Source organism: Carcharodon carcharias, chromosome 12, assembly GCF_017639515.1.
Source record: "Carcharodon carcharias isolate sCarCar2 chromosome 12, sCarCar2.pri, whole genome shotgun sequence".
NCBI classification, from domain to species: Eukaryota; Metazoa; Chordata; class Chondrichthyes; order Lamniformes; family Lamnidae; genus Carcharodon; species Carcharodon carcharias.
Genome location: NC_054478.1, coordinates 65,250,351 through 65,263,537, shown reverse-complemented (window position 1 = coordinate 65,263,537; position 13,187 = coordinate 65,250,351). Strand labels below are relative to the sequence as shown.

The 13,187-nt window shown below is 43.6% G+C and overlaps 1 protein-coding gene across 1 annotated transcript in view; it reads right to left on the bottom strand.

Annotated features, from left to right (window-relative positions):
- The window catches only part of pla2r1 (phospholipase A2 receptor 1), a 127,968-nt gene extending 118,190 nt beyond the window's left edge, over positions 1-9,778 (bottom strand). Inside the window, exon 1 of the mRNA XM_041200246.1 lies at positions 9,664-9,778. Coding sequence (XP_041056180.1) covers positions 9,664-9,778 — 115 coding nt within the window. The remainder of the gene's footprint in view (positions 1-9,663) is intronic.
- Between the last annotated feature and the right edge of the window lie 3,409 nt (positions 9,779-13,187).

The window sequence follows — 13,187 nt, the reverse complement described above, 5'->3', positions numbered from 1 at the left end:
CTATATAATTTATTGGAAAAAACAAAAGGAAGGGGGAAGAAACAGAAAGGGGGTGGGGATGGAGGAGGGAGCTCACGACCTAAAGTTGTTGAATTCAATATTCAGTCCGGAAGGCTGTAAAGTGCCTAGTCGGAAGATGAGGTGTTGTTCCTCCAGTTTGCATTGGGCTTCACTGGAACAATGCAGCAAGCCAAGGACAGACATGTGGGCAAGAGAGCAGGGTGGAGTGTTAAAATGGCAAGCGACAGGGAGGTTCGGGTCATTCTTGCAGACAGACCGCAGGTGTTCTGCAAAGCAGTCACCCAGTTTACATTTGGTCTCTCCAATGTAGAGGAGACCACATTGGGAGCAACGAATGCAGTAGACGAAGTTGGGAGAAATGCAAATGAAATGCTGCTTCTGTTGAAAGGAATGTTTGGGCCCTTGGACGGTGAGGAGAGAGGAAGTGAAGGGGCAGATGTTACATCTTTTGCGTGGGCATGGGGTGGTGCCATAGGTGGGGGTTGAGGAGTAGGGGATGATGGAGGAGTGGACCAGGAACGATCCCTACGGAATGCCGACAGGGGGGGTGAAGTGAAGATGTGTTTGGTGGTGGCATCATGCTGGAGTTGGCGGAAATGGCAGAGGGTGATCCTTTGAATGCAGAGGCTGGTGGGGTGATAAGTGAGGACAAGGGGGACCCTATCATGTTTCTGGGAGGGAGGAGAAGGCGTGAGGGTGGATGCGCAGGAGATGGACCGGACACGGTTGAGGGCCCTGTCAACTACCGTGGGTGGAAAACCTCGGTTAAGGAAGAAGGAGGACATATCAGAGGAACTGTTTTTGAAGGTAGCATCATCAGAACAGATGCAACGGAGGCAAAGGAACTGATAGAATGGGATGGAGTCCTTACAGGAAGCAGGGTGTGAGGAGCTGTAGTCAAGGTAGCTGTGGAAGTCGGGAGGCTTGTAATGGATATTGGTGGACAGTCTATCACCAGAGATTGAGACAGAAAGGTCAAGGAAGGCAAGTGTCAGAGGTGGACCATGTGAAAATGATGGAGGGGTGGAGATTGGAAGCAAAATTAATAAATTTTTCCAAGTCCCGACGAGAGCATGAAGCAGCACTGAAGTAATCATCGATGTTCCAGAGGAAAAGTTGTGGAAGGGGGCAGGAGTAGGACTGGAACAAGGAATGTTCCACATACCCTATAAAGAGACAGGCATAGCTGGGGCCCATGTGGGTACCCATAGCCACACCTTTTATTTGGAGGAAGTGAGAAGAGTTGAAGGAGAAATTGTTCAGTGTGAGAACAAGTTCAGGCAGACGGAGGAGAGTAGTGGTGGATGGGGATTGTTCGGGCCTCTGTTCGAGGAAGAAGTTAAGGGCCCTCAGACCATCCTGGTGGGGGATGGAGCTGTAGAGGGATTGGACGTCCATGGTGAAGAGGAAGCGGTTGGGGCCAGGGAACTGGAAATTGTTGATGTGACGTAAGGTGTCATTGGAATCACGGATGTAGGTGGGAAGGGACTGGATAAGGGGAGAGAGAAGGGAGTCAAGATAACGAGAAATGAATTCTGTGGGGCTGTAGCAAGCTGACACGATCGGTCTACCGAAACAGTTCTGTTTGTGGATTTTGGGTAGGAGGTAGAAGCGGGCCATCCGAGGTTGGGCGACTATCAGGTTGGAAGCTGTGGGAGGAAGATCCCCAGAGGAGATGAGGTCAGTGACAGTCCTGGAAATAATGGCTTGATGTTCAGTGGTGGGGTCATGGTCCAGGGAGAGGTAGGAAGAAGTGTCTGCGAATTGACGCTCAGCCTGCACGAGGTAAAGGTCAGTGCGCCAGACAAAACAGCACCACCCTTGTCAGCGGGTTTGATGACAATGTCAGGGTTGGACCTGAGAGAATGGAGTGCAGTAAGTTCAGAGAGAGAGAGATTAGAATGGGTGAGAGGAGCAGAGAGATTGAGACGACTAATGTCGCGCCGACAGTTCTCAATGAAAAGATCAAGAGAAGGTAAGAATCCAGAGGGAGGGGTCCAGGTGGAGGGAGAATATTGGAGCTGGGTGAAAGGATCCGTTGAACGGGGAGAGGACTCCTGCCCAAAGAAGTGAGCCGGAGACGAAGATGGCGGAAGAAGAGTTCAGCATCGTGCCGAGCCCGAAATTCATTGAGGTGAGGGCATAGGGGTATGAAACTAAGTCCTTTGCTGAGCACTGAATGTTCAGCATCGGAGAGGGGAAGGTCAGGGGGTATAGTGAATACACAGCTGGGGCTGGGATTGGAAAATGGGGTAGGGACGGAGGGACAGGCAGGGGTGGAGGGTCCTAGATGGGTGTTGGTGTCGATGAGTTGTTGGAGCTTGCATTCCTTAGCACTTGAGAGAAAGGGAAAAAGTTTCTTGTTGAGGCGTCGGATGAGACGAAGAATAAAATGAAACTGGGGACACACGCAGCTTTGAAAAAGGGTGTGGCGGTGATGCTGGCGGGAGAGGTCGAGTGTGTTCGTATGGCGGCGCATGGCACTGAGTGTGGATCTCAGAATGTGACGGAAACAGCAATCCGAGAAACGTTTTATGTCACAGAGATACCTGTAATCCTGGGTGGGTTCGAAACATGAGGGGTGGAATTTCAGTTGAAATCCACGTTTGGCAAGTCGGAGATGAAGACAGTCACTGAGAAAGGAGATATGGCTGTGAAAGCGGGTTTTAGTAAACACCTCATCAAACACCAGGAGAGAAATGGAAAGCAATAAAGGTGAGCAGGGCAAAAGAGAGATACGGAAATCTTGTCGCAGAGATGAACAGAACTTCTTCAAGGAAGGCATTTCTTGAACAGCAATGGCAGTCAATTAAACACAGAGATAAAAACAAAAAACTGCAGATGCTGGAAATACAAAACAAAAACAGAATTACCTGGAAGAACTTAGCAGGTCTGGTAACATCGGCGGAGAAGAAAAGAGTTGACGTTTCAAGTCGTCATGACCTTTCAACAGAACTAGGTGAATCCAAGGAAGGGGTTTAAGGTGTGTATGTGGGGGGGCGGGTGGGGGGGAGAGAAGTGGAGAGGGGGGTGTGGTTGTAGGGACAAGCAAGCAGTAATAGAGGCAGATCATCAAAAGATGTCACAGACAACAGAACAAAAGAACACATAGGTGTTGAAGTTGGTGAAACAACCTTTGCTCCAACAACTCATCGACACCAACACCCATCTAGGACCCTCCACCCCTGCCTGTCCCTCTGTTCCCACCCCATCTTCCAATCCCAGCCCTAGCCGTGTATTCACTATACCCCCTGACCTTCCCCTCTCCGATGCTGAATGTTCAGTGCTCAGCAAAGGACTTAGTTTCATACCCCTACGCCCTCACCTCAATGAATTTCGGGCTCGGCACGATGCTGAACTCTTCTTGCGCCGTCTTCTTCTCCGGGCTCACTTCTTTGGGCAGGAGTCCTCTCCCCGTTCAACGGATCCTTTCACCCAGCTCCAATATTCTCCCTCCACCTGGACCCCTCCCTCTGGATTCTTACCTTCTCTTGATCTTTTCATTGAGAACTGTCGGCGTGACATTAGTCATCTCAATTTCTCTGCTCCTCTCACCCATTCTAATCTCTCTCTCTCTCTGAACTTACTGCACTCCATTCTCTCAGGTCCAACCCTGACATTGACATCAAACCCGCTGACAAGGGTGGTGCTGTTGTTGTCTGGCGCACTGACCTCTATCTCGCGGAGGCTGAGCGTCAACTCGCAGACACTTCCCCCTACCTCTCCCTGGACCATGACCCCACCACTGAACATCAAGCCATTATTTCCAGGACTGTCACTGACCTCATCTCCTCTGGGGATCTTCCTCCCACAGCTTCCAACCTGATAGTCGCCCAACCTCGGACGGCCCGCTTCTACCTCCTACCCAAAATCCACAAACAGAACTGTCCCGGTAGACCGATCGTGTCAGCTTGCTCCTGCCCCACAGAACTCATTTCTCGTTATCTTGACTCCCTTCTCTCTCCCCTTGTCCAGTCCCTTCCCACCCACATCCGTGATTTCTCTGACACCTTACGTCACATCAACAATTTCCAGTTCCCTGGTCCCAACCGCTTCCTCTTCACCATGGACGTCCAATCCCTCTACAGCTCCATCCCCCACCAGGATGGTCTGAGGGCCCTTAACTTCTTCCTCGAACAGAGGCCCGAACAATCCCCATCCACCACTACTCTCCTCCGTCTGCCTGAACTTGTTCTCACACTGAACAATTTCTCCTTCAACTCTTCTCACTTCCTCCAAATAAAAGGTGTGGCTATGGGTACCCACATGGGCCCCAGCTATGCCTGTCTCTTTATAGGGTATGTGGAACATTCCTTGTTCCAGTCCTACTCCTGCCCCCTTCCACAACTCTTTCTCCGGTACATCGATGATTACTTCGGTGCTGCTTCATGCTCTCGTCGGGACTTGGAAACATTTATTAATTTTGCTTCCAATCTCCACCCCTCCATCATTTTCAAATGGTCCATCTCTGACACTTCCCTTCCCTTCCTTGACCTTTCTGTCTCAATCTCTGGTGATAGACTGTCCACCAATTTCCATTACAAGCCTACCGACTCCCACAGCTACCTTGACTACAGCTCCTCACACCCTGCTTCCTGTAAGGACTCCATCCCATTCTCTCAGTTCCTTTGCCTCCGTTACATCTGTTCCGTTGATGCTACCTTCAAAAACAGTTCCTCTGATATGTCCTCCTTCTTCCTTAACCGAGGTTTTCCACCCACGGTAGTTGACAGGGCCCTCAACCGTGTCCGGTCCATCTCCGGTGCATCCGCCCTCACGCCTTCTCCACCCTCCCAGAAACATGATAGGGTCCCCCTTGTCCTCACTTATCACCCCACCAGCCTCTGCATTCAAAGGATCACCCTCTGCCATTTCCGCCAACTCCAGCATGATGCCACCACCAAACACATCTTCACTTCACCCCCCCGTCGGCATTCCGTAGGGATCGTTCCCTCCGGGACATCCTGGTCCACTCCTCCATCATCCCCTACTCCTCAACCCCCACCTATGGCACCACCCCATGCCCACGCAAAAGATGTAACACCTGCCCCTTCACTTCCTCTCTCCTCACCGTCCAAGGGCCCAAACACTCCTTTCAAGTGAAGCAGCATTTGACTTGCATTTCCCCCAACTTAGTCTACTGCATTCGTTGCTCCCAATATGGTCTCTTCTACATTGGAGAGACCAAACGTAAACTGGGCGACCGCTTTGCAGAACACCTGTGGTCTGTCCGCAAGAATGACCCAAACCTCCCTGTCGCTTGCCATTTTAACACTCCACCCTGCTCTCTTGCCCACATGTCTGTCCTTGGCTTGCTGCATTGTTCCAGTGAAGCCCAACGCAAACTGGAGGAACAACACCTCATCTTCCTACTAGGCACTTTACAGCCTTCCGGACTGAATATTAAATTCAACAACTTTAGATCCTGAACTCCCTCCTCCATCCCCACCCCCTTTCTGTTTCTTCCCCCTTCCTTTTGTTTTTTCCAATAAATTATATAGATTTTTCTTTTCCCACCTATTTCCATTATTTTAAATATTTTTAAATCTTTTATGCTCCCCCCACCCCCACTAGAGCTATACCTTAATTCCCCAACCATCCATTCTTAATTAGCACATTCGTTTAGATATATATCACCAACTTCAACACCTATGTGTTCTTTTGTTCTGTTGTCTGTGACATCTTTTGATGATCTGCTTCTATTACTGCTTGCTTGTCCCTACAACCACACCACCCCCCTCCACTTCTCTCCCCCCACCCAACAGCACCCCCCCCCCCCCTCCACCACACACACCTTAAACCAGCTTATATTTCACCCCTTCCTTGGATTCACCTAGTTCTGTTGAAGGGTCAAGAGGACTCGAAACGTCAACTCTTTTCTTCTCCGCTGATGCTGCCAGACCTGTTGAGTTTTTCCAGGTAATACTGTTAGTGTTTAGCTGATGTTGCATTTTGGTCATTTGTTCCAGTAGGAGTCTTAAAACTTGAAATTTTGTCATGTGATCCTTTCAGTCAGTCACTGAGAATTCAAATATCTCTCTAAAAGTTATTGGTCTCTACAGGAATCTTAACACTTTGCAGGTACATCCCATCAATTACTGCAAGTACTCTGGACAAGCCAGCAGTTCTACAGAAGCTTGGTGCCCTCTGCTTTTGCTCCACCACAGCCATTCCAAATGTAACTAGCTGTCCAACCCTATGGAATTGGGTGTAATCATCTGTTAAAGGCTGTCCTTTGAATAATATGACAGGGGCTCCCTGTGAGTGCCTGGAAGGATCAATTGTTCAGGTTCTGCAGTATCTGAGCTGAGGCTTCAAGAAAATCAGAGCAAATTGCACAGCCATCCTTTGTGCAATGCAGCCAGCACGTAATCAGCTCCTCAGACATCTTCTGGAATGTCAGTCAACATCCATGTACTTTCTGGCCTACATATCTGAAAATGGGGTGTAGGCTCCTTCTGCAGTACTTCACTCTTTGGCCTTCCTATCTCTTGTTCTCTCCTCCCTCTTCCATTACAAAATAAAGTAGCGTTGAGTTGTCATAAGAGGCATCTTGCTATTTTATTTCCAAAATTGCCTGTAAACTTGCTTATCTGTAGCAGCAAAAGATGTTTCAATTCTCTCTTGGTCATCTGGCCTGCACTTGCTTCAAGTGCCCATAAGTGTCTACAACCAGGTTTTCAGGGAGATAATGTTAAGAGACCACACTCAGACAAGCGCAATCAAAGGATACCCGCATCCGAGAGTTGGAGATGTTACCAGTTATGTGGGTGGGGTTTCATTCAGATGAAGGGTTTGATGGACAGATATAAAAGATCAATCAGACTTGGTCATATTGTGGTTACACAGGTAATTCGTTTAAACACAAGATTCCACACTTTTAAATCACATAATTTGCACCTAAAGAGATGTGTAACCTGACCAGAAATGCAGAGGAAACTCAAGGCCCCAGCATTGAATTGGTTTCTTTCCTTGTTGGCACAATCAAGACTGAAGACATTCCATTGTATACCATCTAGCTTTGTAAATTTTAAATAAGTAAACAGTCTGATTTTCACACAGCTGATATATTCTTAGAGATTACAGCAGCTAGATTCAAATCAGGCATGCACCTGACAAAGGATATCACTATTGTCACAAACTGTATTTTCTTTATTTATTTTAAGATAGATTTTCTCTCTTGTGTGCAGCAAAATGTTAAAATTACATGATTTGTGGGAGTCACATTATGTTGCTTGTAGTTGTTAAACATTTAATTTTGCACTGAGAATCTCAATATATAGCATGGGAAAAATAGGATAGCCCATTTATTCAAGGGCATTGTAGTTTTTATAGTGCAGTGATGGTGCCTTACTAGTTTTTGACAAATAAATAGGGCACAGGATTTGCAGTTAACAGCTACCATGCTATGCTGCATACTCAAACTTTGACTCCAATGACAAGCTCTGTGTAAATATGCTTGCACAGCACTCTACTCTTTGGCTAGTAAATTTATGTTTGAGGAGGAGAAGGTGCTTTAGTTAACAAATCCAATTTTTCAAACAGGGCTTGACAAATTGCACTGCAGTTGTATTCTAACGTGACAAGCCAAAATTGTGTTAAACAGCCTCTGTATTACCAATCAAAAAGCAAGTTGACTTTGGAGCTACTGTCACCTTTGCAAAATGAAAATGCTTTACAACAATGCAAAAGTAGCTGTTTAATTGCACCTTTAGTTTTTGCTTTTCTGATTCAGCTCTTTGAAAATTTTTGATATCATTTTCAAGCTCGCTAAACAAATCTTAGCAAACTTTTGCAGATGATAATCCATTGCTTCCTTGGGTTAACATTCTCTGCTGATACTCATACATTTAACATTCTATTTGTCTTGCTGCTACACAAGAACACTTGCAATATTCAGTTAACTATCCTATAAAGGTTTACCTAACAGTGTTCAAAGAGCATCTACACCACACAGATTGCAGTGGATCAAGAAGGCCCATCATTCAGGGGAACTGGGAAGAGGCAATAAATCTTGGCCATCCCAGTGATGTCCACATCCCAAGAATGAATTTAAAAACCTTAGATAAATGTTGGCACTTCATTAATTGCATTTGATATCCTTTAACTAATTATCACATTTCTGCAATGATCTAACTATAAGGCAGAAGTATTTTGAGCCAGGATTTGCTAATAGAGTGATGCAAGTGGGCAATACTCAGTAATACAAGTCATACCACTTTGCATGACATTTCCAGTATAGAAAAGAACTTCTGGGGAAATGTATTATTTTCTAACATCGTGAAATTGTAAATAAATAATGTTCATGAAAACCACACAGAATTGATACAAAAATTGGCACTTTAAAGCAGCCTTATATTATGTCCAGCCTCATTCATTCATCTTCCCTTATTAGCTGTTCCCTCACATCATTCAAAGCTTTGAATCTATTAACCATTTTCAGTACTGTGGGTGACTGTCATTTCCTAGTTATGTCTCCGATTTTTCCTTTACCACCAGCAATTATTAGCGGTTTTAAACATAATAATTCTTTATCTTTCACCAACGCTAAATATTTAGTCATTTACTCAACTATTGACTTCCTCCTCTTATTAAATTACAATCGAATAAAATGCTAAATGCTGCTTTCAATTTTACTTTGATAATTTCATATGGTTAACTAAAAAATCCTGTCTCAGATTAGAGTACATCTCCGTTGCCCGTAGACATGAATTTTAAAAGGCTTTTTTAGGCGGGTGGGGTGGGTATCTGTTGAAGGAATAAAGTCGCAAATATATTTTCAAAAATCAATTTGAAAGTCAATATCTGTATATGAAACGCAATGTATGTATAGCAAATATGAAATAAAATGTTTAAGAATTCATGCTTTTTCGAACTATAAAATTAGCCTGTTTTAGTTAAACACTGCCCATATCTTTAGTGCTAAAATCAATTTAATCTAAAAAAAATAAACTCTTAGGGTTATAATATAGTGAGAGCAGAGTTAACTTTTACGCACAAATTAAAAAAAACGGAAGCGAATTCCTGTGTAGTTATGGGTTGAATTGAAATCCTTGCATGTCGAGCTGTCCTGAATATGCGAAGGGCCAAACGCGAAAGTCCAGAATTATCAAAAAAAACAACTTTAAAAAGGCATGTGCTTGAGAAACTAGTGGTGATTAAATACATCCCTACACAAATATTCGACTCCAATTTATTTTTGTTACCTGCAGATGGCAGAGACACGTACAAATTAATACTAATAAAAACTGTTAACAAACGAATCTGCGGGCAGGGGGATCAAACTGTCCGCTCCCATGTTTAACTGAAGGACATGTTCAAAACAAACTGTTCGTCAACTCTAAACAGCCAACTTAACCGCGCACAAATTTGAGGGTTTATGTTTCTTTATCAATAGATGGGGAAGCCTCTATCAATTGTTTTATTATTTCAACTACTTCACGCAAACTTCTCGCAATTTGTGAGTAACTACAACTGAAATTCACTCTTCAAATCCCACAAACGCACTGAAGATCACCAATGAATGGTTCTGTGAGCCGCGCCATCCTTCCACTTTCTCCTCAGTACACTAGCTGCTACCGCTCCTGTTCCTCCCCAAACTGCCCGAACACGGAAAGGTTTTTACCGGCCGGCTTCACTTACTCAACAATTTTGACAACTCGCTTTTATTCAGGTTTGAGGCGGTTGCGTATGTTTCCTGCGAGGAGGCTTCAATGTAGCAGGACCACAGCAGTATCCATTGCGCGAACCGAGCCATTCGGCTGTGAAGTTGAGACCTTTTTCGTCAAAAGAACTTTGTGAGAAGGTGCTGCACAACAACAGCGTCTTCCACAGGAGAACCAAGTCGCGTGAAGCTCCTGGGGTACACCAGCCTTCTCGACACGTCACTGCTCTTAGTGTGGTACAACCATGTTTCCGCCTCAATATACAATTAACACGCCCTCTCAGAGTTACTCTAATCAATGGCTTTCTGTCACACAAGGTTTATAATCCGTTTGATTTCTCTCATTTGTTTCTCAAAAGTATTTGCACTATTAAATATAAACTAATATTAGTCGACCTTCGATCTAATAGGCTTATGAAGCCTCAATTTAACATTTGAAAACTTACATTTATATAAAAGCAAAATACTGCGAATGCTAGAAATCTGAAATCAAAACAAAGTGTTGAGTAGGTCTGGCAGCATCTGTGGAGAAAGAAACAGCTAATATTTGAAGTTTAAGATGACTCTTGGAATGGAAAGTAATTAAGTCTGGAGGTAGCAAAAGCATGGATGAGAATTTCAGATAAACTGAAGCAGGGGCAGAAATAGTAAATGCTATGGTGGTGAAAGTAAGCAGTCTTTGTGGCAGAAAAGATTGGAGCATTGTTGTGATGAAATAGGGGCTTGTGGTGGTGAACAATCTGGTTCAGCCTGAGACATATTGGCCAGGAAGAGATGGGGAATTAAAACCAGAAAATGCTGGAAATATTCAGCAAAGTATGGCAGCATCTGTGGAGAGAGAAACAGCTAACATTTCAGGTCTGTAACCTTTGTCAGAAAAGTTAGAGATGTAATAAGTTTTGAATAAGGGGTGGGTGGAACAATGACAAAAAGAAGTCCTGTAATAGGATGAAAGTCAGGAGAGATTGAATGACAGAAGTGTTAGTCTTCCAGAGCCAAAGAACAGTGATGGGGCAAGAAAATAAACAAAAGGCATGCCAACAGCATGTGTGTTGCTGACTGAAAGAAAATAACCAAAATAAACAAAGATAAGGAAACAAAATGGAGCAGAGATTATGGTCTGAAATTGTTGAACTCACTGTTAAGTCTGGAAGGCTGTCAAGTGCCTAATTGAAAGATGAGGTGCTATTCCTCAAGCTTACATTGAGCTTCACTGGAACAGTGCAGTAGGCTGAGGACAGAAATATGGGAGCAAAGTGGAGAATTAAAATGACAGGCCACTGGAAGCTCAGAGTGATGCTTGCAGACTAAACAGAGGTGTTTGGGTCATCCAATCTGTATTTGGTCTCCCCAGTGTAGAGAGATCATCATATTGTGAGCAGTGAATACAGCACAATAGATTGGAAAAAGTACAAGTAAATCACTGCTTCATCTTGAATGAGTATTTGGGCCCTTGTACATTGAGGAGAGAGGTGGTAAAAATGCAGGTGTTACATCTCTCGTTCTACTACGAGAATACTACCAACTGTGCCACAGGCAACAGTCACAAGGAACAAAACTACAAGATTCTACAAGTTAAAGTTTTGTGTGTTCTTTCTACCACATCAATGTTTATTATTATGTATATTATAGTTTTCTGAAGTAAATCTTTCTCCTTATGGAAACGTCTAATTCAAATTCACATTTTCTTTGTTAATGAGAATTTGTAATTGGAACAGACAAGTTAAATTTAAAAACTATTCTTAAATATTATTTTCTCAAGATTTAAATGGTATATCGTAATTGTTTTTCAAAGTTAGAGATCTTATTTATTGAAAAAAACAACTTCATTTTTCATTGATAAGTACTACAAAAGTTAAATTTATTAAACATTTAGCTGATATAAGTCCCTGGGAATTCCAGATCTTGTGCATTTCGTCTGAAGTTGGCAGTGAGTACAGGCTAAATACATGTTCTACGTAGTGCAGAGAAGGCTAAGAGAAGATTTGTTAGTGGTGCTTAAAATCATGAAGGGTTTAGATTGAATAAATAAAGAGAAATTCTTTCCAATAGGGTTGATAATCAGAGGATACAAATTTAAGGTGATTTGGCAAAGGAACCAGAGGAAATTTGCAGAAAAATCTCAATACAACAATTTGAAATGCACAGCCTGATAGAGTGGAAACAAATTCAACAGCATCTTTCAAAAGGGAATTGAATAAGTATTTGAAGGAGAAAAAGTTACAGGGATTTGGGGAAAGAACAGGGGAGACAGGATTAGTGTTTGAAAGAGCCAATACAGACTTGATGGCTGAATGCTCTCTTACTGCGCTGTACCATTCTATAATTCTACATCCAAACTCAGCAGGTTAAGGTAATCAAAATTTGAACCACACCACTCTTCTGGTTTCTCTACTGTTGGAGTGTTATTTCTCTGGTAGGCTGCCCTTAGTATTGTCCAGTAAACTTCAAGTAACAAGGACATCAAGAATTAGTAAACTGAACATTACAAACATTTTATCAGCTTTTTCAAGAACCATGGAGAAATGCAATGGTGCAAGTTAATCAGGGGGTTTACTGTTATTTATCACACATTCAATGGATTTGCCAAAAAGATAGGTCATTTTGTTCTGATATTCTTTAAAAACATGCATTGCCCCGTGTTTTAATGTGGTTTTTGTACAGTGCATACAACATATAGACACATTGTAAGATTTTCACTAATAACACTGAAGCAAACTCTCACATCTCAGGGATTTCTGATCATTTTTTCATCAGAGCAAGGATTATTAGGATTGAGTTATGTTTGAGGATTTTATTTTATAAGAAGGTGAATTTGAATAGGTTTAGAAAACTGCAAGCTACAGGCATATTTTAGAATTAATTAAAGCTATACAACCCAATTTACCACAACTTGTATTTTATTTCAAGCTGACACAATGAGGATCTATTGTCTCATTCTAAGCCTATTTCCCAGGATAGCCAGAAATGAAGTATTAGTCATCTCTTTACAGGTGGTCAACATATACTTGCACCGATTGTGGTGAGCTTAATTTTATTCAAGGGGACTTGACCTGAGGTGTCGACAGGGAATAATACTTGTGATGGAAAGTACTTGATTTGGCTAACAGGCCTGCTAGAGATCCTTGCAAAGGAAGGTATCAGAGATATTGGGCTGAATTTTCTGTCCTGGGTCTAACTCTGTTGGCAGGAGCGGGAAGTTGGAGTCACTTCTGCTTGAGGGTGGGGCAGGTGAACACGTCGAATCATGCACTGCTCACCTGATTAATTATGCAGCCGGGAGGGTTATATCGCATCACATGTTGAGGTGGGCAGGCAGTCTTGTAGCCCACTGTCATGTCTGGGCGCTATATTTAAAAGGACCCTTGACAGCCAGTGGTTCAGCATGCCAGGACTTCAGGTCTTCAAGATGGCCTTCAGAAAGCAGGAGTGACCTGGCCCATGGTCCAGTGATGCCTCCCTTAAGACTGTTCTCCAGACCGTTGAGAGCAGGAGGGACATC